The sequence below is a fragment of the Siphateles boraxobius genome, unplaced genomic scaffold (genome assembly GCF_051911475.1).
Source record: "Siphateles boraxobius isolate OS27281-9 unplaced genomic scaffold, OSU_SipBor_1 66, whole genome shotgun sequence".
Lineage (NCBI taxonomy): Eukaryota > Metazoa > Chordata > Actinopteri > Cypriniformes > Leuciscidae > Siphateles > Siphateles boraxobius.
Window position 1 is genome coordinate 9316614 of NW_027509193.1, and position 25475 is coordinate 9342088.

The window sequence follows — 25475 nt, forward strand, 5'->3', positions numbered from 1 at the left end:
CGTTGCCAAACCACAGGAATTAAATTTTGACGCTAATGCGTATGTTTGTTGTACAAGCTGACTGTAGAGAACAAAACAATGGCCTTTTTCCTAACTTGTGCCATTTTATTTTTGCACCTGTGGTGTGATCTTGTTCATTCTGCACTGAAGGACTTTGACATCATTGGTTGGCTTACTTGAAAGGGCTTGACTTACTCGCCATGCTTAAAAAAACTAAAGCATGTCGACCATCATCGGCCCTAAGACACTGAATGTGAACCATTTAACATCTTTCTTTTTTTCTTTTGGATGGAGTCTCGTCCTTCTCCATTGTCCTGTGCAAGTGTGCGTGAGTGCGTTTACTAATTGAGTTTGAGTGTTAAATCTTTTTTTGTTGGGGAAGTGGTTTGGGTGTTTTAAAAAGGCAGAAACATAGAAAAACACTCTATGGCCTCGATCATACTCATTTTTTTTAAACTGACAGAGAACAAAAGGTACCTTTTTGAAAAACGGGAGCCAAAAAATAGTACAAAAAAGTAAATCAATAAAATGAAAGCATTCACATCTCTCAAATTTAAACCTGTAAATAATTTGTTCAACAGAACAATCGGGGGGAAATAATTGTTTGTATTTTTTTAGAATAAAATACTAATTGGATAAAGGAAGGAAAGACTTTTAGCCGTTAAAGATGGATGGACACTGCCAGACCGCGTTCTTTCAGGTTCCATTCAGACATCTGCGAAGGGTTTAACAGATCAAGGTCTTTAATTTAGTTTTTTGTTTTTGTTTTACAAAAGCTTCCCTTTTTCACACTAGTCTTCTGATTTCTGCTTGATGTTTGAACTTGTCAATGACTTGTCAATACATACTGCTCTTCAGGCAGGAAAGAAGCATCTGTCCTGTTCCAGCCCATAGATTTCTGTCAGACACCAAGACACACTCACACACTTCTGCTCTGTTCAGACTGCAGCAGCCTTTTTGTTTTTACCTTTTTGTTCTTCTTTTAGACGGCAAGCTTTATTTGGACATGACATCTGGTTGCGAACTGTTTCATCAATAAAATAAAAAAAGTAAAATAAAAATATGTGAGCGAGAATTATTAACATAACCGCAGATCTTCAAGAACTAACATAGTTTTAAAAAAAAGCAACGAAATAGTAGATATGTTATTGTAATTGCATTTTTATTATTTTGTCTTTTTTATTATTATTCTTTGGGTGAAAGGTATAAGCGATGAGATGGACAGATTCAGTGGACATTTTGTAAAGGTTTTAGATGTCACATTTGTCCCCTTCTTCTTCAACCCCCACCCCCACTCACCACCTTCATCCGCTCATTTTGTTTTGCGTTAGTAGTATCCGATTCAAAAGAGACATTCGTTCTGGAATAGAACGCCCTCTCTCACGCTGGCCTCGTTTGTGACCGTTTTCTCTGTTCAGTTCAGTCGTTTGATGTTGAATTTCTTTGAAATGTTATTTTTACTCATTCGTTTTTCTTCTCTCAAATTGTCTCCATTTATGTAGTTTGGATTATAGCTAGGTTTCAACTCGATCAGAGTTCTTTATGCACAGACACCTCTTACACTGCTACTAGTTCATTTGAAATACTAACAAATGATTCATTCTTCATGTAATACCTGTGCCAAACTGGGGTTCTCTTTGTGTTTTGTTGTTGTACTCCAGAAAAAAGGAACTAATTAAGACTGTAGGCTACGCAGTCAGGAACGGATGCAGTGCTATATGTGAGATACACGGTTCCCTGAGTACCGCGAGTCGACTTCCTGTTTGGCACTTAGAAATGTTTTCTTCTATCCTTTTTATTTCAAGGTCCTCCACACGTTGTTGTTGTTGGTGGTGAGGGCTTGAACAAGCAGTAGAACCGTTTCGCTAGCATACTTGAGCTTAGGGAAAAAAGATAGTATGTTGTTAACTTATGCAATTCTGTGACGAGTCAAACGAATTGCTGTCGTTTGTCACACGGACTGTTCAGTGTCCACCGGGCAAAGTTGCATTGCAGTGCATAGATTTACACGTAGACCACAGGTTGAAGCGCAGCTTATAGTTGGGTGTGATTTTTCATATCGACGTTGCATGCCCCTATTGTATCTCACCGTGTTAGTTTCTGGCCTCTCCTTAAGGAAAACATTTGGGTGCTACAAATGACGACTCAAACCTCACATAACTAGGAACGCTACCTCAAGACTTAGCCATAAGATTGTTTTTATCAAGCAGACGAGAGCGAAAGTGCATGTTACGTTTTACTGTTGAGTTTTTTAATTTATTTTGAGCTTTTCATTTCTGTAGACGTTTGGATAGAATAGCCTATACTCCAGCTTCGAGTTGGGCGAGGTGGCAGGACGGGAAACGGATGTGTGGTGTGATGGTTTGCACGGGAGGAGGAGGAACCTGTGGAATTCGGTTAGTGCACAATTAAGCTCAATTAGAATTCTCCCCACATCATGGCACAGATGTAATTCGGCCAGCATTCGTAGAGTGACTGAGGATACCGGTGTAGACGAAATACACAATTGTGCCTGTTGCGCTATCTTCTCTGTGTCCTTTCCCACCTCGATGGCACCACCACTACCTCCACGCCATGCAGCCTTGACCCCAAGAACAATCCTTCCTGTTTAAAAGCCCTTTTCTCGCTGGTCTTAAAAACGGCTTCACTTTCTTTTTTTTGCTGAAACTAGATTTAAATCAGCAATAAAATGGCAATTCTGCCCGGAGCTTCTACTAACTTTCCTAATCATTTTATGATTTCAAGGCCTTTATCAAAAGGCCTGTAACCATGTGTTTTTAAGTTCTTTTTTGGTTGATCTACCTCTTAGAATAAAGACATAGGACATGACATAAATCAAAAAAAAAAAAAAAAAGGACAAAGTTAATTTTGAAAATGTTAGGCTTAATGAATCAATAATAATAATAAATGACTTAAGCAACTGGGTAGCAACATCTCCATATACTGATAGGAGTCTTTTACTTCCAAAGATGATTTTTCTTCAGTTGTTTTTGAAATTGTTCAGGATGAATTTGGAAATGGAATAGATATGTGGGAGGGGAAATAACATAAAAATATGTCAATTTCACTATCCATTCTCTTTTTTCCCCCCATTATTATTAAACTGACTTTTTTAACTTACAAATTCTTCATCTTTCTATTTGATTTTTATTTCTGATGGCTTTTTAAGAAATGACATAGGATTGTATCTCTTATGTTCGCAATAGATACTGCTTTCTTTTTCTCTGTGAACCGCAACATAGTATCTTTTCAGGCCACACAGAGCAGCATGATGTTGAAATCGTTTTCATTTTTATTGTTTCATTTCACCTGTAATAATGCAACAGGAGAGTGAAGGTTGGTTAAAAATAAATAGGGCACATTTTAGGAGGATGAGAGAGGAAGGAGACTTTATCCCTTCACCCTTCTCACAGGTGCCACAGTCATTATCGGGACTTTCAGCCTCTGCCTACCTGATTTTCTTTGATTCTTATCCACTATTGTTTTGAACTCCTTGTAAAGAATACAGAGCATAGATATGAATGTGACAATAAAAGATGAGTAAACTGGTGTCCTCTTGTGTCTGGACTGTTTGTGTGTGTTTGTGTTCACTTGGGCACAGCTCTGTCTGTCATATTTCATAAAAACATACTGTTTGATATACATAATGTGTATGCTATAAAGCCTAATGGACTGTAGACACCGTTTTGTCCATAAAAGTTTGACACTTCAATTTATAAAAGAACACTACAAAAAAGCAGACATTTTACAATTAATGTTAATGCTAAAGTTGAGGTGTAAAATTGACATAAATGCAGCAAATTTATGTCAAATTTGTCAAATTATGTCAAAGGATATTTTTTTTAGAAATCAGGGGAAATTGATATTTTAAAAATAATATTAGTTAAATTTTACATGATTGACTTTTTTTGAAGAACTGTTTTATTGTATAAATGTTGTTGAAAAGAATATAACGGGTTCCCACTATCAGGAGTCTGACAGCTATGGCCTATTAATCTGAAAAATTAGACATGCATTGACGTTAGAAAACTTCTATAGGCTAGTATTCTTCATAATAATAATACCTTTTGAAAGTTTTGCAATTACTTGCAATTAAGACTTGAGCCTTAATCCAGTAGCTAATAACGCTAATGTGCGCTCCCCCGGTTTAATCGTGGAGTAGAATTCATTATAGCTACATTTTTGTCCAGCATCTATGCATTTTAGCCTATTAATTTTTCAAGTTTTATTCAGCTAAAAAATCGTAGGCTAATGATGAGCGACTGAAATAGAACTGCTTAACTTTCTTTAGCTACTAAATGACAACGCATTTTATATATTCTACTTATTGATATACACATTCAAATTGTATTTCTTTAAGGCTTTATTTAAATAACCTAAATCAATTTAAAAGATGTAACACAACCCAGAAACGTTTTTGTTTTGTTTTTTTACTGATTATTAAAACAAATAGATTAAATATAATGTACAAAATGAAAAACATGTATTTCATGTTATGTTATGATTATATTGTAAATGCACTAATGTATTGTTTTGTTTTTTTTACTGTACATTCCATAGATATATAGCCTATATAAGTTACATGGCAAATTCAAGTACGTGTTTCATTCATGGACAATGATTGGTTGATGTGTGTGACGAAGGCCTCGCAGTTCTGACCAATCAGCGTTAGGCGGGTAAGTTTCAAAACACAAATGGCGACGGTGAGAGGCGCAGCGTGAGTATTATCCATATTTTCTTACAAAAAGGTTAACGGCGTTTATTGGAACTAATGTTACGGTGTTTTATAATTTTTAAGTTGCGCTGATGTTATAAGAATCAAGAATTCGCTTGAAAATGTTTTTTTGTGTGTGGTGAAACGTACAAAGGCCTGAAAATGTGTCTTTCTTACAAAGTCACCGTTGTAATTGTAGCTTTCAGGTATTTTTGTTACAGTGAAGCGATGGCCATTTAGTATTAGCCGCTGCCGTCATTACGTGTATATTTAGATCACTGTTAGCCATTCAGGGTTTGGTGTTGCAACCAAACACCGGTTCTCATAACTCTGTAACGTTATTAACTCATCTATATTCGTGACAGCGTAAATTCTGGCTACGTCACTATTTGAAATACACTGAGAAAATTTCACAAGGTCATTTGATTAATTAAATACTAATTAAAAGAGGGTGATCCTAAATGATCTGAAGATTCTGAAAGCCTTTTTTTTACCATGGTAGTTTTTAAAGACAGAGTATATGAATAAATAACATAAATAAACACTAAATAATAGTCTCTGATTTCAGACTTCTGGAAAGGACTGACCCTTCCTTCTTGAAATCATGCAACACCACCGAACTGCAGGAGACAGGAGAGGGACAAATTATGGCTCCTTATCTGATGGTAAATTTTGAGTTTTGTTATATAGGTAACTGCAGTTTATGACGTCGATGTCCATTTAAAAACTCACTACTATAAAACAATAATATACAATTTCCTTCAAATGAAGGAATAAAATATTGATTTTTTAAAGTCACCATGAAATCAGTATAGACAATTCTTTTTTTTTTTTATGGAATATTGTAAAATTTATTCTGAATGATTTACTCATGCACATCACTTTTTTGTTAAATTCATCCGCCCCTGTAATCTTTAATCAAAACAACTTCCCCTTCCTCTTGCCTCTCTTATTTCTGATGAAGTGTTTACTGGCGTGAGGGAGGGGCAACCTGTGACAAATGACATCATAGCAATAAACTACAACCATCCAATCAATTCCATATGGACAAAATCAAGTCTCTCCCTGAATTTTTCTTGTTTTCTTGCCATATCACTCACATATGCATCACAACAAGGACAGGAAAGACTGTCGCAAATTGCGTTTCATGCCGACTTCAAGGCATTTGTTTGTTTGTGTAGGACTGCAGGCGAAAACAGAAGCATATATTCAGGCAGCTGTGTGTGGTGCATGACATGATCCAGCTGCTGGCAGGTCTGGAGTCAGTGGATCAGCTGCTGAATGAGCCATGTCCCCAAAACCCAGGTAACACACACATCATGGATTATTGTACATGACTGTTCATTGCTAAGCCAAGCAGTGAAATGATGCCTTGATTTGGGTGCACAGGTAATGAAGCTCGTTCTGCATGGAAGGCTTTAAAAGCAGAATATCAGGAGAGAGTTCAGGAGGTGGAAGGACTGATAGGTGCATTCCAGGTCAGAATGGAAGAGCTTCAGGGTAAACGGCAGAAACTGGAGACTCTACTGTCCACTCTGCAGACAAAGGTAATCAGACTTTTTTTCTTTTATCAATACATGAAGAAAATTTGGCTTTTTATCTGATTTATCAAACTAATTTGATTTATGTTTTAGATTAATCTGATAAAAAGCCAATTTTTGGGCTGATTATTGTTGCCCTCAAAAACACTCCAACAATGATAGAATGAGAGACCACTTTTATGATGTGGTGTTATGGAGCTTCAAACTTGCATTCTCATACAGTTGTATTGTACATTAAATCTCGTTCAGAAGGACGAGTGCAAAGAGAAGGAGAGACTCGCAGCTAAACAAAATCAGAGAGCTGAGGTAAGTCATCCATTTACTTTATACTTCTTGGTTTGGCTAGTTAGCTCCAATAATTTAAACTTTTCTTCACCAAAATGCAGCTGTGGGACAAACTGGTAGAATCAAATCAATTAAATTCTCATTCCTTTCTCTCATGCACAGAAACAAATCAGCTTTCAGTTGGAAGATTCTCTCCAGGCAGCCCAAAACGCCTTGAATGTGTGTGATGTGCATCTGTCTAAGCTCAAGGATGAGTTTGAAAGACAGCAGGCTCGAATTAGTGACTGGACTCTCTTAAGAGACCGGTGAGTCTGTATATACAGTGATGTGAATAAGTTTGGACACCCATGCTAAAGTTGCCTAAAAAGAGGAATAAAAAATCATCTTTTGGAAATTGATCTTAATGCCTTAATTAGAAAAATTAGGAAAAATCCAACCTTTAAGGACACCAATTTTCTTTGTGTATGAATAATGTATCATTCATAAATAAATAAATGTTCTTCCTTAAAATACAGGGTGCATAAGTCAGGACACCCCTATGTTAAATTCCCATAGAGGCAGGCAGATTTTTATTTTTAAAGGCCAGTTATTTCATGGATCCAGGATAATATGCATCCTGATAAAGTTCCCATGGCCTTTGGAATTAAAATAGACCCACATCATCACATTCCCTTCACCATACCTAAAGACTGGCATGGGGCACTTTCCATAAGATCATCTATCAATGCAAATCAAACCAGCTATTAGGCTAAATAATAAAGGAAATAAAGCCATGCCAATCTCTAGGTATGGTGAAGGGAATGTGATGATGTGGGTCTATTTTAATTCCAAAGGCCATGGGAACTTTATCAGGATGCATATTATCCTGGATCCATGAAATAACTGGCCTTTAAAAATAAAAATCTGCCGGGCTCTATGGGAATTTAACATAGGGGTGTCCTGACTTATGCACCCTGTATTTTAAGGAAGAACATTTATTTATTTATGATACATTATTCATTCACAAAGAAATTGGTGTCCTTAAAGGTTGGATTTTTCTAATTAAGGCATTAAGATCAATTTCCAAAAGATCATTTTTTATTACTCTTTTTAGGCAACTTTAGCATGGGTGTACAAACTTATTCACATCACTGTACACTACTGTTGAAAAGGTTGGGGTCCGTTTTTTTTAATTACAGAAATGAATACTACTATTCAGTGAGGATTCATTAAATTGATCAAAAAGGACAAAAACATTTTATAATGTTACAAAAGATGTCTATTTCGATTAAATAATGTTCTTTTTAAATTGATCAAAGATTATAAAGATTGTTGTGACTGGTTTCACAGAAGTTTTTTTTTTTTTAACACTTGCTGCAAAAATATATCAACACAATAAACTCCCCTTTTTCCTCCTCTTATTTTCTTTATCTCTCAGGCTGCAAACCTTGGTCACAGTGACTCACAGAAATATGCAGTATAGGCTGCTCTCAGTCAGTCCCTCTGAGCTGTGCCTTGAGCTCTTGCCTCGTGCTGCCGAAAAATCACTTGAACCGCTGCGTGTCTCTGTCACCATGACAGCCAGTGACGAGTTCCAACTTCAGGTACTGTGTCTCAGCATATATTTCCCTTAAGTGATGATGAGGGCGGTGAAATGTGAAGTAAGAGATGGGCTGCCTGATTTCATAAGAGGAACATGCTTCTTATCATAAAACATATATACTTTGTTCATGCACTCATACATAGTGCAGAAGATACTTTTTTTGTATTCTTGTTCTAGTTAATATAGCATTATAAATGTGTAAAGTGTGTGTGTGCGTGTATATATGTAAACATTTTAGAATATTTTATCAAGGGACAATACTATAGAACTGAAACTTGGATATATTTTAGAATAGCCAATGTGCTGCTTGTATAGAGTATATATTTACTGTCCTCTGAAAAAAACTCAACACAGCCATTATTGTCAAAATAGCTAGCAACAAAAGTGAGTACACCATAAGTGATAATAGCTGTACATCTTTTAACCATGTAAAGCCACATGTCCTATTCATAATTTTCATGTTTTTTTCTGCTTGACCATACAAATTTGAGTATCTTGTATTAGAGCCGTTAAAATTTGTGGTTTTGAGTACAATTCTCTCATACTGACCACTGGATGTTCAACATGGCCCCTCATGGCAAAGAACTCTCTAAGGATTTATGAATTAGAATTGTTGCTCTCCACAAAGATGGCCAAGGCTATAAGAAGATTGGTAACACCCTGAAACTGAGTTACAGTACAGGCCAGGGTCATACAGAGGTTTTCCAAGACGGGTTCCACTCGGAACAGGCCTTGCACGGGTCAATCAAATAAGTTGAGTCCTCGTGCTGTGCGTCAGGTGCAGAAGCTGGCTTCAAAAAACAGACGCATGAGTGCTGCCAGCATTGCTATAGAGGTTGCAGAAGCGGAAGGTCAGCTTGTCAGTGCTCAGACCGTACGCCGCACACTGCAACAAGTCGGTTTGCATGGCCGTCGTCCCAGAAGGAAGCCTCTTCTGAAGCTGGCTCACAAGAAAGCCCGGAAACAGTTTGCTGAAAGCAACCTATCCAAGAGCATGAAATTACTGTTCAACTTGTGTGGCTCAGATGGTGTCCATCATGTGTGGCGACGCCCTGGTAAGGAGTACCAAGAAAATTGTGTCTTGCCAACAGTGAAGCATGGTGGTGGCCATGGTCTGGGGCTGCATGAGTGCTGCTGGTACTGGGGAGACGAGCTTCATTGAGGGAAACATGGATTCTAACATGTACTGTGACATTCTGAAGCAGAACATGTTATATAAAATTTGAGATTCAATTCAATGCTTCTCAAACCTGTCCTAGGGACCCCTCGCCACTGCACATTTTGCATGTCTCCCTCACCTAACACACCTGATTCAACTTATCAGCTCATTAGTACTGACTGCAAGACTTGAATTAGGTATGTCTGATCAGGGAGACATACAAAATGTGCAGTGGTGAGGGGTCCTAAGGACAGGTTTGAGAAGAGAACCATTGCTCTAGAACTAGATTTCTTTTAAGTTTTACATGGTTTTCATTTTGTTTCTTTACATTATTGTGACTGTACCTCTTTCCTGTCTGTAGGTGTTTCAGGGAACCGCTGGCCTGGTAGAGGAGGCTGTGAACGGCCCACTTAGGCAAGTGAGCGCCGCCCTTGTGGAGGTGATGGAGCGGTACATAAGTCAAGGAGAGATGCTGTCTGAGATTCAGGCTCTTCACTCCAGGTACACTTTCTTAAAGTATAATCAATCATATCATACGCTGATAAAGAAGAAGGTTAATAAAAACCCAAAGACAAAATATCAACTCATCCTCAAAATGAAAATCCTCATACTGTAACCTGTGAAATGTGCGGCAGCTGCATAGTCTTGTTGTCATTCAGCATGTTTTGAAAAATTTTGCTCAAAATACAAGTGCCCTAATACTGATAAACAGACACTATTTGACGGACAAGGTCCTAAAAACTCTTTTAATATTTAAAGATAATAAGATGTTTATTAGCTTTTGATTTTGTTCACATTTTAATTTTTAATCATGAACTGACAAGACATGCATATAGGCTAGATTATACATTTATTTATGAAGATAGCAGAGACTGTGAGTCACTTTTCATGCTCAACGCCACAGGAAGCAGATGAATGTTTGTTTTTTCCCCCCGCAATGACAGCGGAGTGCCACTAAAGCCCGTTCACTCCAAGGATGATAACGGTAAAGATATTACCTAGTTCTAAAATTCGTTCTTAATAATAAAATATAGCCCACACCACAGCTATACCGATAGCGGCACAGAAAGATATCATTGGAATCAGTTTCAGAAGGATTTTATCCAGCTGATGAACGATAAAAATATTGACAGCCAATCAGAATCCATCCTGCTGTAACAAGCTTGTGCATTTAAAGTGAATGACAAGCACGCTTTTAGAAAAAACAAACGACGTCGTCCGCTGGTGTGGACGATAATATAATTGTCTTTACAGTTATCGTTCTTGGTGTGAACGGGCCTTAAAACGCAACCTTTTGTGCCTGATCTGGCTAATATGAACTGCAATATTACAAGATACAATTACGATTCAAATATGAACAAAACATGAAAAAAAAAATTAACTGATCTAAACTTAATCAACGTTCTGTATCTGCCTAAACTCATGTCTTCCTCATGGTCCACATCGACTTAAACTGGGTGCTCTCCTGTGTGTAATAAAACGCAACAAGGTTGACTGATACACAGGCAATTGTCATTAGATTTTTCATCTTTGCCTCGGACAGACGACTTCTCGCAGCAGTTTTAATGTAGTTCTAGAGGCTGAACCCACTCGCAGGGTGGGAATTACAGTTACAAGTTACAATAGATCACCCTCAGTGTAATCTGGCAAAATGATAGACAGCCTTCAGATTTTTTTGTTACTGCTAAAAACATTCAGTCAATGATGGAAAATATTCGGTTAGCGCGACCTTTGCTCAGATTCATCATTATTTTTGATTTTATCTAATCTCAGCTGCTCTAATGTTCTAATTTAAGTTAACAACTGTTTAAGGATGAAAATCAACAAAGACTTTTGGTTTCCCATTCCAACCCCCTCCAAGGTCCATTTGGAATTTCTAGAGGCAAAGAGGTGCTGACAGTGATCAAGGCCTGTAGGCCAAGATGTGTTTAAATTCAGGATCTGCTAATTGTCACACCCTTAGTATGTGGGGGAAGTTGTCACTTGTTATGTTCTGATTGGTCAGTGTTTCTGTCACATGGTCAAGGAAGGAATAAAGGAAGATTGTAACTTGTCCTGACTCTTCTTCTGGGTTCTCTTTTCTTGGGTCCTCTCTCTCTCTCTCTCTCTCTCTCTCTCTCTCTCTCACTCTCTCTCTCTCTCACTCACTCACTCACTCACTCACTCACTCTCGTTAAACCCTTTCACTTACAAATGTTTTAAATAGCTTTGATTTGATATTAACATTAATGTGCTATCTATTGAAATACAATATCGTCAAACTATAGCAATGCTCTCCCACATATTTTGCTATTATAACTACACTTATTTCCAACGTTGGTATAAGTAGCAGTGGGTGGGTGTATATTTTTCTACCATCTTTCTGATAATGTTTCTTTAGTCATTCAGCAATCCTGCAGCCTGAACCCCTGTAGTGAAGGCACCCTTACACAACGCCGGAACTCAGCATTACTACTTTACAACTTTAAAAGGGGAAACTCATCTTACATGATTAATAATGTTTCTCCCTGTATCTCGTTTGCAATTTTTCGTTTGTTTCATCAGGTTTGCGATTGATTGGTGTCCTGCTGAAAAGCTTCTGATCTTTCTCAAGACTGCGACCACCGTTTGTCACCTGAGGGTTGAGGAGGGTTACCCATCTCACGGTCGAGCTACTCTCCTGTCTGTGAGAAAAGACGGCAATCTGTTTGATATCACCAATCTACAGGTAAGGAAGAGTGAAAAGGTTCGGTTTCAATTTGCTGATCCATGTTGCTTTTTTAATAATTGCGATGCAAAGCATCAAGATATGCAAATATCTGTCATTGTTTTTGCTGCATAGTGACCTTATGTTTGCGCCATATTCAAACTTTATAAATATTGTGCCGTGTTCTTAGAAGTGTTTGTGTTCATGTTGGCTTGATCTGGTTTTGAAAATCCGTTATTTAAATTTTCTTTGCACTTTGAAATCCTTTTTTTTTTTTTTTTAAGGGTTTCAAGTGTATATATTTTTAAAATATTTTTAATTTATAGATATCATTACACTTTTGGGGAGTCACACCACATGACATTTTACAACCTGAACTAGCCGTGCTTTGTAAAAACATAAAAATTATTTCCCAAATAAATAAGTGTAAAATTACACCAATCTACTTAATGTTGTTTATATTAATTTCCTTAATTTAACCGTCCTGTAGAATTTTTTTTGAAATTATTATTTTACTATAGTTTTATTGTGAAATATTTATACTTTATACTCCCCAACCAATATCAAAATAGACTTTAATATATAATTTACTCATCATAGAAGAGATGCATTGAAGTCATTGGGTCTCATTCATGAAACACGAGCAGAACGAATTTTTGTGTAAATCGTGTGTAAAGTGGTTCTGGCGTAAATTTTCGGATTCATTAAAATGTTCGTATTTTCCAAATGTTAGTTGGTGGGCTACGCAAGAAATCTACACCTGCTCCCAGCCACGCGTAAATAGTGCGCTTAACACCCGAACGTTTTGCTCATTAATAAGGCTGCTTTTTAATTCGCCTTAATCGGGTACATATTTACACAGCATTTTGAAAAAAAAATATTATATATAGTAATTACATACGTTTTTTCTTATTATGAGAGCCAGTAAATAGCATCTGCGATGGTGGTCCTTCTCCAGTTTTAATACGATTTTTCCGAAGTGAACTAATTCGTTTTTTACTCTCAAGCTTAATGTCGAACTATTTTCTTCTCACTTGTGGGAATGTTCGATTAACAGATGAAACTCCATTGACTGCATCTGTAATATGCTGCCAAGCTTCTATTTTTTTCAGGACCCCATACGCCACTATGTACGCTTGAAAATAAAATGTGGCGTTTTGAATGAACTTCTGATAATAAAACTTTAATTTTTGCATCTGAGAAATTTTTCTTTTTCATTCGCATTCATGTCATAATATGATGCCCATATATAGTTGTCAGTCGGATTTAATGGCCGGGATTTATGGTAATTGAGAATGAACGTACACGCGCATCCCATTTCCGACTGATTGGAATTCATTAACACACACACACATTTCACTATCACATCTGACGTTTACGAAGTATGTGAATCAGGAGAAGAGTTTTCGGGAAGGTCTCTTTACGCACAAATCACTCGCATATTTACTCGTATATTTACGAATGTTTCATGAATGAGACCCATAGTGTGTATGAATTGCATTTTCTAAATGTTTCCCTGGTAAATCCACTATTATAAGAGGTCAAAATGCAACACATTTTTTCCTAATTACTGAGTTCAGTTTGTTCATTCATAAGTGACTCTTTTCAGACCGCAGTGCAACATCCGGTCCTGACAGAGTGGCTTGAGTTTCTCTCCTCCAATCCGAACATCTGATGTGAACGTCAAAATGCCTCTGACTCAGGACATGACATACGTGATGGAGATCTTCCTTTCTGAGTCTATTACATAACGCATACACTCTCTGCATTGTACAGTTCTAGTTGCATTGTTGATATATAAATTAATATTTGTATTGTGTCTGTGTACGTATTGAGTTATAAAGTGCTTTCAGTCTTTATCTAACCAACCCAGACTGTCTTTACTTTTCTAATTATTTTGCATGAAATTGCCCTTCACCCGTATCAAAGGATTGAGCATTTAGATTTGAGGCTCATTACACATTTTCATGTAAAAAGGAGGTCTGCATTATTCTGTCAATAAGCAGCAGCATAGTTTAAGTTTAAATGTCATGTTTGTGTAAATAAAATGTATTAAATGGCATCTAGTTTGACTTTTGCACTTCTACTCTTGTTTTTAACACTAGATGGCAGCAATTTATGTAAGTAGCACCACATGCACATTCCAAATGCTGTTGTCTGACATAACAGGTTAGGTAACAAGTTAGACTCAAGCTTGTTCTTCTGGTGCCTGGATATTGAATCCTCCCTTTGTTACTACACCGAGTTGTATAGAATCGTTTTTCACTTTTAAAGTGTCTACATTTCCACCTCAGACGTGTAAAGCTCCTGTCACGTTGGCCTCTGGCCACCCCCGAGCTCGTTATGAAACGAGATCAAATTCAGTCATTTTTTTTCTTCCCATGGTTATTCTGATATACTCTACTTGGCATTTAGAGCATGACTCCACTTTCTGTACCAGTTATCCGCCCTCTGGCACTACACAACAGGAGATGCTCTTATTGGCCAAATAAGATGTGAGGTTTGTTCTGGATTTGGCCAATAGGGAGCTGTGAAACTGATTATGAGTGCACAATGACCCAGTTCTGGGTCCATGTGTGTGGAGAGAGCACTCCACATATTCTCTGCTCATTCTGCTGTCTGTAATGAGATGGGGCCTGGGCTCTGTCACGTGCTTTGACAATTGTTTTTGTAGATCAAACTACATGTCTAATAGGGAAAACTAAGACGGGTCTTGGCAAATAATGACAAAGATCTTGTCAGTGGTATTTGCTTCCATAGCTAGGTGAACCATATTGTGCCCTCATTATTTCCATATTCTTTCATATGTTACAAACATTATTTATTGTTAAATTTAATTCATGTTAGTGTACTACGTTGATTTATATTTACGATGAATGAGGTATTTTTTTCCCACTTGCTTATCATTTTCTACTTGTTGATTTACTATAATTAAATATTTTAATAATATAATAACCATTTGCAAGAACCTTTAGATGCTTTAGCTATTTTAATACCATTGTCTGTTAGGGTTGCAGTATTATTAAATGTCATATTCATTGTTGTAAATTTCCAGTATTTAATATTTCCAATGTTATTCCATTATTTAATTTAAGTCTAATATGCTCACCAAGGAGGAATTTATGTAATCAAAAATACAGTAAACACTGTAATATTGTAAATATAACATTTTAAAATGTGTTTTATTTATTTAATTTATTCCTGTGATGTCAAAGCTGAATTTTGAGCATCATTAATCCAGTCTTCAGTGTCACATGATCCTTCAGAAATAATTTGGTGTTCAAAAAAATATTATTATAATTAATGTTGAAAACAGTTGTGCTGCTTAATATTTTTGTTGAAGTCATTATAGTTTTTCCAGGATTCTTTGAATGGGAAGTTCAAAAGAACAGCATTTATGTGAAATGGTAACATTTTGTAACATTATAAATGTCTTTACTGTCCCTTTTGATTAATTTAATGCATCCTTGCTGAATAAATATATTAAATTATTCTTAAAAAGTCCTACTAACCAAACTTTTGAACAGCATATATTATTGTACTTTAATTACCTATTGTCAGAGAACTCTACTGTCCTATTCAATTGCAGCAGGTATGGAAAAGAATTGGCATAATTTCCTGTCTTCTGTATTTGTTCACACATCAGCTCCCACTAGAGGACACTGCCTTTAAGTTTACTATTGAGGACAGAAATGATACATTCAAAGCAACTTATTAGTATATATTGTAGTATACTATTTATAATACTTTATATTATACATAAATACTGTGTATATATAATTTATATATTATATAACAACATTTTTATTCTTTTACAAAAAGCGCATTCAATACACAGGTAAACCAAGATTTATTCGACACAAATTAGATTTTTCTTCTTGGAAAAAAAGACAACACGCAGCACTTGTTTCATAAAATGGCTTTATGAAGTAAAAGACAACTGAAATACATGTCGGAAGTTCTATAATATGCATACACTCTACTTATATGTCTGTGCTCATATATTTATATATCATCTGCGTTGAGCATGTGAACTTTACAAAAAATATATATATTATACATTTGAAAACATTTAAAGTATGTATATAATATTTACAAATATTTTACAGTGTCACATGGATTTGAATATGCATGAAGGTTCATACCACGGTTAGCTTGTCATTTGCATCATAGCTAAAATGATGATTTAATCTCTGATTGTGGGTGTAGCGGGAACCCAGGCCTGGGTATGAGGAGACGCTCTGATCTGCTGCTGTCGTCTCCTCTCTGGAAGTGGCCTGGATATCCTTCTGGCCCGGCTGTGAAGCCTTGCAGGAGACATTTTGCACTTGTTCCTTATGCAGATGCAGTCTGAATGTGTGTGTTTTTGTCTGCTTCATCATTACCACCCATTTCAAGTAAGCAATGACATGTGGCTCAAAGACCCTTTTAACTGCACTAAATATGGTTAGCTAGCCATAAAGGCTACTGACCGACCATTAGACACCAAAGCATCCCTTCAAATGTGTCATCAAGTGCTTTTAAGTGCCAAATGCATTGGTTTGTTTTCTGGTTTGTTCTCTTGGAACGGGTTCTAATGTTTGTACCCTTTTTTTGTCTTGCAGTCAACCAGCGGTGACCCACTTTAACTGGCTTCTCATGCCTGTGGTTTGCGACCTCAGACGTCAATGCGGAAAGAGAGCAGTTTCTCCGAGTGCATGTTATTCAGCGTGCGCAGGTCAGGAAGTTTGAGGAGCAGCTTGGTGAATCGGGAGGCGTCGCAAGGGGCGTTCTTGCTGATGAGGGTTCGGAGAGCCCGGATTAGACTTTCCTGAAGCATCTCCACTGAATTCACATTTTCAGTCCCAGAACGGTCTGTACAACAGAAACAAATGATGAGAGACCAAATTAATTAGTGAAACAAACTAATGTACTTATTACTATATGATATGTACTATCAAGCCATTAAAGGGATGGTTGACCCAAAAATTTAAATTGTGTCATCGCTTATGCATTTCTTTCTTCTGTGGATTATATTTTTAAAAACACCTCAGTGTTTATGTTCACACAGTGAAAGACAATGGGGTCCGATGTTGTTTTGGACACCATTGACTTTAATTGTATGAACAATATTTCAAAACATTATTTTTTTTTACACAGAAGGAAGGAAGTCATGCAGTCCAAGTTTAACCAAAACTTAATAAAGATAAATCATCATATGAGGTGATCATATCTCTTCACAGCTTGATTCCTATGGATTAGGTTTATAATACCTTCATGACCTTTTTGGACAGAAACCTCTCAGGTTTCATTAAAAATATCTTAATTTTTCATTATAAGATTACGTGAAATCTAATTTGTTTGAAACAACGTAAAGTTGGGTAAAGGATGACAAAATTTTCAGAGTGAATTATCCCTTTAACACTAATATGCAACCTACCTGCAGAAACCAGCACCACTGCAGTGAAGAGTCCCAGTTCTTCTGCTGAGAGCTCTAATGAGTTGAGTTTCTCACTGAAGTCAAACATGGTTCCCAGCAAATCACCCATGCCCATCCTTTTCAGGGCCTCCAATCTGTAGGTGGCGCCTGAGATGAACGTAACAGTCTTCTCTTTTACGTTAAACAGCGAGGAGAAGCGTACCATGAGAACCTGCAGGAGAGATTCAAAAATAAAACATACTTAGTAAAACCTAATTTGGCATTGTGGCCTTTTTTATACTTGACGAAAGTCTGATGTTTTAAATTAAAAACCATTGACTTACCTCAAATGTTCCGGCCTTCAACAAAGCGACCTGATCGTTTTGGGATAGAGTGCTAAACCCTGGGATGTGTTTGGCGAACTCCACCACCTCTCGCACTGCTGGGGTGAAGCTAAGAGAGAAGTCTTCCCAAATTTCCTGGTGTGTTTTGTTAGGGTCTGAGTAAGGATGCATGTTCATTGGACAAGCCTGGAAAAAAGAAATTCGTTCAAAATCAAAAGTCCAAGACTTCTTTACTTGGTACTAAGAAGAACATATCATTCGAATACCAAAGCCCTTACCAGCAGAATCTCCTTGCGTTTTTTCCACGGACAGTTCTGACCCTGTGAGCTGCTGTTTAACTCCTGACTGTGGCTTACGCCGTAGAGGTTACTGTTTGGAGATCGCTGGCCGTTGTTATTGTGCTGCTGATGTTGTCCAGGTGCTTGGGAGGCTTGAAAATGGAGGCCGTTTTCTGTTGGCACCTCGAAGTTGTTGCAATGATGAGCGACATTATTATCATGGTGGTAGATGGTGTTGTGGCCATTGAGGTGGTATCCAGCCATGCAGCGGTTGCTGCTTCGGTTGTCCTGCTCGCCGTTGTGAGGTATTAGCGCTGAACCTAACTTATCATGAGGGTAGACGAAGGTCTCGCGGTGTGCCCGGGTTATGGCGGCGATGGTTTTGTCTACACCTGGGCTGGAGCACAGTGGTGGAGAAGAGGTAGGAGGTGGGGGGCTCTGAGCCGGTTGCACCGATGGCGATGTTGTGGCCGGGGGGGATGAGGCTGGTTCTACGGCCACTGAGGGGGGCTGGGTTTGCGGCCCCACTGTAAGGCCTGGGCAAGGAGATGAGGAAGTGGTGGAAGGTGTCGAAGAAGAGCAGGGGGTGTTTGATGTGATGCTCGCCAGCTGGAATTCATTCTGAAGCTGGTTATTCACCATGTTGTTCATGGCGTTCTGCATCTCGGCCAGCATACGCTGCTTCTCACGTTTTGGGATACGACCAAAACGAACAGCTGGGGGTTAAAGAAAGTACAGAAAATGTCATATTGATGCATGTATGCCAGTGTTCTATTTAGAAACCTTTCGAGGGATGTAGGTAGGTACTATATCTGATATTGTGCGATATTTTAGATTTTTTAATTTATCGATATCTGCTGAAATTGTATATGCTCATTTCCACCCATTTAAAAATGTAATAACAGTCAGAATTAATATCAGTGCATCCCTAAACTTTTCTGTTATTGTTTCTCTGTATTTCTCCAAGCTTGGTTGTCTAGATACTCACCGTCTCGGGACATTCCCACGGACAGACACTTTTTGAAACGGCACTGCTGGCACCGGTTCCGGTTGATCCTCATAATGGTACAAGTTTCATTCTTCAGGCACTTTTTGTACTGGATGTTCTGCTGGATGCTGCGTCGAAAGAATCCCTGCGGACCATGCAGATAATGTTAATTTTTTGTTTAAACAAAAGCTATAATTAAAAATGCAATGTTTATTAAACTTTTGTATATGTAAACAGATGCTATTTTCTTACCTTGCAGCCCTCACAGGCATGGACCCCATAGTGAAAACCAGAAGCCACATCGCCACACACTTTGCACAGCAACACCATTCCATTCAGCTCTGAAAGGAAAGTTAGATGTTATAGTCGTTCTCCTGGATACCACACTGTCTATTGATCAGGTAAAGCATGGTTCTTATATCACTTACTAGTAAGGGTGGCAACTGATTTGTTGGGTGAATTACGTGCACTTCCAACATCATCACGGCCTCTTGGGGATCCACCAAAGCATGATGAGCTTCCCTCCTCTCCTGATCCAGAACTCGAGCTGCTGCTGCTGCTGCTGGTGTACATCCGTGAGGAATCATGGGATCCATTGGGGGATGGTGGGAATGAAGAGCCAAAGCAGGGTTGCGTAAAGGACTGCAGGCTGCTGTTGGAATTCTCACTGTACATGGACACGGGGCTGGTGCGGTTGGGAGAGCCTCCACACGATCCGATGTATGATATCACCCCACCTAGTGATGAAAAAGAAAAGCACACTTACTAGATTGCTCCCTGTTCGCTGCACAGTGTGAAGAAAAAAAGTGAGAGGCCCACCGAGAGGGAGTTGTTTCTCAGGTATTTTTTGTTCTCCTCCCTAAAACAGTCTTGTGGGTACATCCTTATAAAAATGTTCCCATAAAATACCTCTCTCCATTACACATGGAGTTTCACTGAAACAGATGGTGCTGATGAAATGTGGAAGCTGAGAGAATCTGTCCTGGTGGGAAATAGGGATACCTTCTAGGAATTGTTATTGTAAACTGGATGGGGACATTAAAAAAATCCTGCGGCCGCTCCCTTTTTTCCTGAGCTTGTGTCTCAGAGGGCCTTTTTTGTGGTTTATATTTTCACTGGCACCGGTAAACCATGTGAGCCAGACACATTTGACTCATGACATTTCTGTGTATCAATGCACAACTCTGCATGATGTGTTGGTAGCACATGCCCAGACATGTGCATTGATAAATAACATTTACAACTCTATTTTTGTTCAACTTATATCCTGCTCATTAGTTTACAACATCAGCTCAAATCAGATAAGATTAGTCAACTTTGCTCTTGAGTCCAATACTTCCTACTGCCTTTCCTAACCTTTGGTCCCTTGAAGTTAAACTCAGTATTCATTGCTCATGTTTTACTGTTTTCTCCTGCACACCAAATCACTGCGCTTGATGGAAACTACATTTTAGGAAACTACATGTAGGAAGACAAATCATGACCATATTCCATGATGACAATATTAAGATTCATCAGGTTCAAACTGTGAAAGAATGGTTGGGAGGGAGCATGAAGAATCATTTTCATACATGAATTGGCCCCTCTGAGTCCAGACCTTTATTTCAGTGAAAGTCTTTGGGATGTGCTGGAGGAGACTTTACAGAGTGCTTGACTCTTGGATTGTCAATGCTAGATCTTGACCAAAAATTGATGCACCTCTTGATGGAAATAACATCACAACATTTATTTCCAGAAAGAGGTGCTTCAATTTTTGGTCAAGATCTTGTGTTGACAATGCAAGAGTTAAGCACTCTGTAAAGTGCCTTTATTTCAGTGTTAAGTTGTGGATATCAAAGTGTTTTGCAAGTTTAATCTTTACAGCATTTTAAATGTCAAAGGGAAACCAATTAGAAGTTACATAACAGGGGAGGACTAGCACAAAAGGTCATCAAGACACTATCAGGTGGAGCAAGAACATGGAAACGCTCCTGTCACAAATTAAATTACATTAGATCCACTAGACGGTTTTAGACTTTAACCTAGTGAGTTCATTGTGGATGTTTCTGTTATAGTAACATAGCAACAGTGGTTTAGGATCTTCTTCACCCTGCTTATGTTCAAAAACGTGCTTCCTCTGGCTCCTAATTGTTTTTGAATCTAAACACTTAAGACTTTCCTAAACGTTCAGTCAAAGGAAATACTTTTGTAAGCACAACAGGGGCGCGTGTGAGCTGTTCAGGCGTATCATTGGGGGAGCACGCCTCCCCTCCACGTGCGCCAAACAAGGACAGCCTTACAACGAGACTCCGTTCATTAGGCACGCCTCTCAAAAACACACTCGCGCCACTTTTTTAAAACGCTTCACAATTCATTCACGCCTACATGCAATGAGCAAGCTTTTTTGCTCTACATTAATACTGCTGTCAGTGTTTACATTAGGTTAATTATATTTGTCGCTTAAAGCTCAAAACTTGGCGTTGCAGAGAATTTACGACATGTAAAGAGTGAGAGTCGAACCCGAATTCCCCCCCACTTACCCCTTCCAACACAGCGATGAATTATTATAAATAGTTGCTATTTTTGATAAATAAACAATTGTTATTGGTTTACTGGGGAGATACGAGAAAAGAACGCAAGCACAGCTATGTAGGATAAGCACATTTGATTCAATTAATCTGGATTAAAGACTAAACATCCGAGTCATAGCGACATAAAACCAATTAAAAAATACGCTGACACATTTTCCTCTTTGTTGTATCATAAACAAAAGTTAGCCATACTATTCTGTTCATAATCAAAGATAAATCTAATAAATATGTTTAAACACTCGGCTAATTCGAGGAAATAGGCAGCCACGGGGATATTTTCTGACGTATTCATGTCAGAGGAAGGGGGGGGACTGTTACGTTAAACTGGATCAATTTCATGTCCCAGTTTTGAAGTGAACACGTTGTCAACGTGATGCCCATCCCCGCGTCTCACTCTTCGGGCCAATCGCAGCGCGCACATGGCTCACACTGCAGCGTCACACATGGGTTCGCGCTGGGAGGACAGACACGGATCGCAACCCGGAATTATGTAATGAGCACCTACGCTTACCAATAGCTGTAGGCGGAGAGAGAAGAATGAAAACAAAAAGCACATGGCTAGGCTCGGCGGTCCATGTGAATCTAGTGAGGATATTAGACGCTCGCCTGCATCACAGGGATGTCCGTACACCTGATGTTTCAGTTATGACCTAGTTCCCCGAAATTCACGAGAACACTGTATCTTAATCGGTGATGTCCTTGCCTTCGTCTGACATTTACATTCTATCTATATCAAGAACCTGTCTCACGCTAGAAATTACGCATATCTAAACATTCGTTTCACACATATGAAGGCACTTTTATCAAGGAATAATTAAATATCACATTCGAAATATTTTTTATGTCATTAAACATTCCTTCGTGATTATTTGTTTCAGAACCATACAATATTGAGATAGTTCGGCGAGCCCTGATACGTCGATTTACTTTCAAGTCCGGCAGAAATAAATATTATAGCCTATAGATATCTGTGACGTTTCACCGCACCAAGCAATGATTATAGCCTACATTTAGTTTGTGGACCGTTTGCCCAACAGTCGATGGTGCGTAATGCAGCTATTTTATGAACATGCAAGTTGATAATGATTAAGCAGAGAGGTGAAACAAATCCCTGAATCAGACTGATCAACAAGGCTGATTCTTAAAGCATCCAGAGAGTCTTACCTGTGTTGTTTGTGTCTACTGCTGTCGTCATGTTGAGGTCCAGTAAAGTCATGCAAGTTTTTGACAACACACAGAGTGGAGATGCACTCTCTTTAGATGCACTTCTGTTTTTCTTCTCAGTTCTTTACGATAAAGTCATAACTGCCAATAATGACTCTCCTTAAATCGCATAAAATAGGTGCGCGTTTGCTATATGCTGATAAAAGATGTTAAAGGCTGCGCAAAGACGTCAGTGAAATGCGGATCATTAAATGAAAATGTATCATAAGCCGCACGGTGCGTCTGTCCTGTCACTCGCCCAATCTGTGTAGCTCTGAACTGTTCTGTCAAGTCGGCCCGGTTTTTCTAAGACTGCCTCGTTCTAAGGAGCATGCTTGGATGAGACGAGCGCAGGCGCACCCATTTCACCGCCGCTGCACGAGGCTCGAAATGTGTCCATGTGACCTCGGCGAAAACCTCGTGGCCCAGTGACACACTTTCTCCAGAACACATTTCAGTGCGAATTTTAAAACTCCCCGCGCACGTGGCTGCCTCAAGTTAAAGAGTTTGAAATCGCCTGATGTGAATTGTTTGTATTACTGTATCTGCTTGCGTTTTACGCGTGAAAGTGTTTTTGTATATGGAGAAGTTTTCAGTTCGAGGGATATAGACTTTTTGGAAAGGTTTTTTTTTTTTTTGAATGTGTCAGTGTCTTAGTGGAAAGATCTTTGCTCCCACTACTCAAACAATGCAAGAATTCATGACAAAATTTCAGTGTTGGATGAAATACACTTAAGTAAACTACTCATACTAATAATGTATCTGTAGCCTACTTTTACTGATAAGTATTAAAAATAAAAGTACTGATCGATTAACAATGTTTATCATTTATTTAGCCAGCACTAGTCATTAGTCAACAACACTAATAAGAAAGATTAGTGCAGACATTTAATTTGTATTTATCTGCAAATAGGCAAAGTTTTTATTTTATTACGAAGACTTAGTAGAAATTCAAATCCAGACATGTCAAATGAATAGTGCAGTGTGATTTGTGAACCTACCAGGAAAGAATAGAAAGAATCAACGCGTTCACGAATTTGGCTTTTGCTTCTCAGAGGGGATGGTGATTTCTTCATTTCGAAATAACAAGGAACTGTCAGGGTTCTGTCACTTCTGTCTAGTGTATATCTTGTGACAGAGCTCTGACACTCCTGTTCTGTCTTGTTCTGGGTAGCACGCAACTTGTGTTTTCACTAGCTGTGTGCTTTCATGTTGTCATGTTTAGTGTTCTCATTGGTTCTTATGAGTGTTCTCATTGGCTGCGTGTTCATGTGTTGTTTTGTGTGAGCACATGTCTTGTGATTTGTTTTACTGGCCATGTGCTTGTGTTTTTTGTCATGGCCCAGTCTCAATTCGCATACTATCCGTCCTAAATAGTATTCGAAAATAGAATTAGTACGTCCCAAATCGTAGTATGTTGAAATGAGTGTTCCAAAGATACCCGGATGGTCTACCATTTCCTGTCAGAATCCGAAGTGCAGATCGATGCACACTCTAAAGGTGATGATACACAGGGCAACTTTTTGAGCAATGTTGCTGGGCAATCTTGAAGAGCGATTGTTGCTTGGGCACTTTCCCATTGAAAATGGGCAATAAATTTCTATCTGGATAATTTAGATTGGTCGTGGGCCCTGTGTCTCATCTGGTGGCCCGTTGACGGCAACATTGCCCAGCAAAATTGCTCAAAAATTTGCCGTGTGTATCATCACCTTAACGGCTAATATTGCCCACAACCCATCGCGCGTTGAATGGGGATAGAGAGCCTAAGTCCCTCCCCTTCCGGTGGACCACCATGGGACTTTATTTCGGAAAAATATTGTATAATGGCGAGAGACAGCAAATATTTGGATCCCGTTTGAATTGTGCCCTGAATTACACATATGATGTTTGTTAATTTAAAAGATACATTTTAAAGTCGCAGTTTGTTGTAAAACTGTTGAGGTATAAGACTGAAAATACGTAATTACAAAGACTACAAACCCAAAAGGCGCGCATGTGACGCCATACCTTTTCTCTCAATGAATGAAGCTAACTTTACTGAAGCTAACGTCTGTCATTTTTTCTATAGTCTAACGTTATAATCGTAACATTACACCGTCATGCCTGTGTGTTTTGTACCAGACTGCACACATACGAGCTTGGCGACGTACGTAGTGCGAGACGATAGATGTAGTCCATTTAGCGATTTTCACATAAATCTAAATGTTACTCTTCTGTTTTATGACAAACTGTGACTTTCTTGACTTTCATAATTATTTTTTTAATTGACAAACATTATATGTGTAATTAAGGGCACAGTTCAGACGGAATAAAAAGATAAGTTGTCTCTCACCATTGACTACCATACATATTTTTTACGAAATAAGGTCCCATGAGCCGGAAGCGGAGGGGAGGGACTTAGGCTCTCTATTCGGTTAGAACTACAAAGATGAATGAAAAGTGTTAAAAAACTACAGACATGGAGGTCCGAGTCCGTGAGTCGGGCGGTTATGTAGAGAGGTTTAGATAAAGGGGTTTGAGTGATTAATTATCAGTATCTAACCTGACGAAAATGTATTTATTCAACGTTGTCTATTATATTGCATCTGCAGCAGCATTGTGAACTTTTGTAAAAATATGTTTAGCCATTACCTTTTAAATGCATCATTATTCAAATTGCAAACACATAAGGAGAGTCTCCGCATGAAAGACCCATGACTGGCAGATGAACGTGCTCTCCGAAATGGT

The 25475-nt window shown here is 38.4% G+C and overlaps 2 protein-coding genes across 4 annotated transcripts; one reads left to right on the top strand and one right to left on the bottom strand.

The window, feature by feature from the left end:
* Positions 1 to 4612: 4612 nt before the first annotated feature.
* On the top strand, positions 4613 to 14039 carry LOC143721568 (uncharacterized). 3 transcript variants are annotated; one of them, XM_077212089.1, is made up of 10 exons: positions 4613 to 4676; positions 5283 to 5379; positions 5896 to 6019; positions 6104 to 6261; positions 6505 to 6561; positions 6703 to 6845; positions 7958 to 8123; positions 9643 to 9782; positions 11826 to 11988; positions 13577 to 14039. In XM_077212089.1, exons 2-10 carry the CDS (start codon positions 5362 to 5364, stop codon positions 13640 to 13642), a joined length of 1035 nt encoding a protein of 344 aa, XP_077068204.1. In that variant the 5' UTR covers positions 4613 to 4676; positions 5283 to 5361; the 3' UTR covers positions 13643 to 14039. The 3 variants fall into 3 exon arrangements, with proteins under 3 accessions (XP_077068204.1, XP_077068202.1, XP_077068201.1); XM_077212087.1 differs by having other exon boundaries at positions 4665 to 4717; XM_077212086.1 differs by lacking the exon at positions 4613 to 4676 and adding an exon at positions 4748 to 4920.
* A 1832-nt stretch (positions 14040 to 15871) lies between these two features.
* nr1d1 (nuclear receptor subfamily 1, group d, member 1) lies at positions 15872 to 23330 on the bottom strand. The gene is made up of 8 exons (XM_077212094.1): positions 22710 to 23330; positions 19404 to 19712; positions 19228 to 19316; positions 18976 to 19120; positions 17988 to 18703; positions 17710 to 17895; positions 17387 to 17597; positions 15872 to 16821 (listed from the first exon to the last, which is right to left on the bottom strand). The coding sequence occupies exons 1-8, from the start codon at positions 22759 to 22761 to the stop codon at positions 16625 to 16627; spliced, it is 1905 nt and encodes a 634-aa protein (XP_077068209.1). The 5' UTR covers positions 22762 to 23330; the 3' UTR covers positions 15872 to 16624.
* Between the last annotated feature and the right edge of the window lie 2145 nt (positions 23331 to 25475).

Bases quoted from the DNA above. Each gene is read 5' to 3' on its own strand.
- nr1d1 (XM_077212094.1), bottom strand. From the start codon at position 22,761: ATGACTTTACTGGACCTCAACATGACGACAGCAGTAGACACAAACAAC. The intron at 19,121-19,227 runs GTAAGAAAATAG...CATGGTCCGCAG, and splicing joins ATGCCTGTGAGGGCTGCAAG to GGATTCTTTCGACGCAGCAT. The intron at 18,704-18,975 runs GTGAGTATCTAG...TTTAACCCCCAG, and splicing joins CGTGGGAATGTCCCGAGACG to CTGTTCGTTTTGGTCGTATC.
- LOC143721568 (XM_077212086.1), top strand. From the start codon at position 4,877: ATGTGTCTTTCTTACAAAGTCACCGTTGTAATTGTAGCTTTCAG. The intron at 4,921-5,282 runs GTATTTTTGTTA...CTCTGATTTCAG, and splicing joins GTTGTAATTGTAGCTTTCAG to ACTTCTGGAAAGGACTGACC. The intron at 11,989-13,576 runs GTAAGGAAGAGT...GACTCTTTTCAG, and splicing joins TTGATATCACCAATCTACAG to ACCGCAGTGCAACATCCGGT.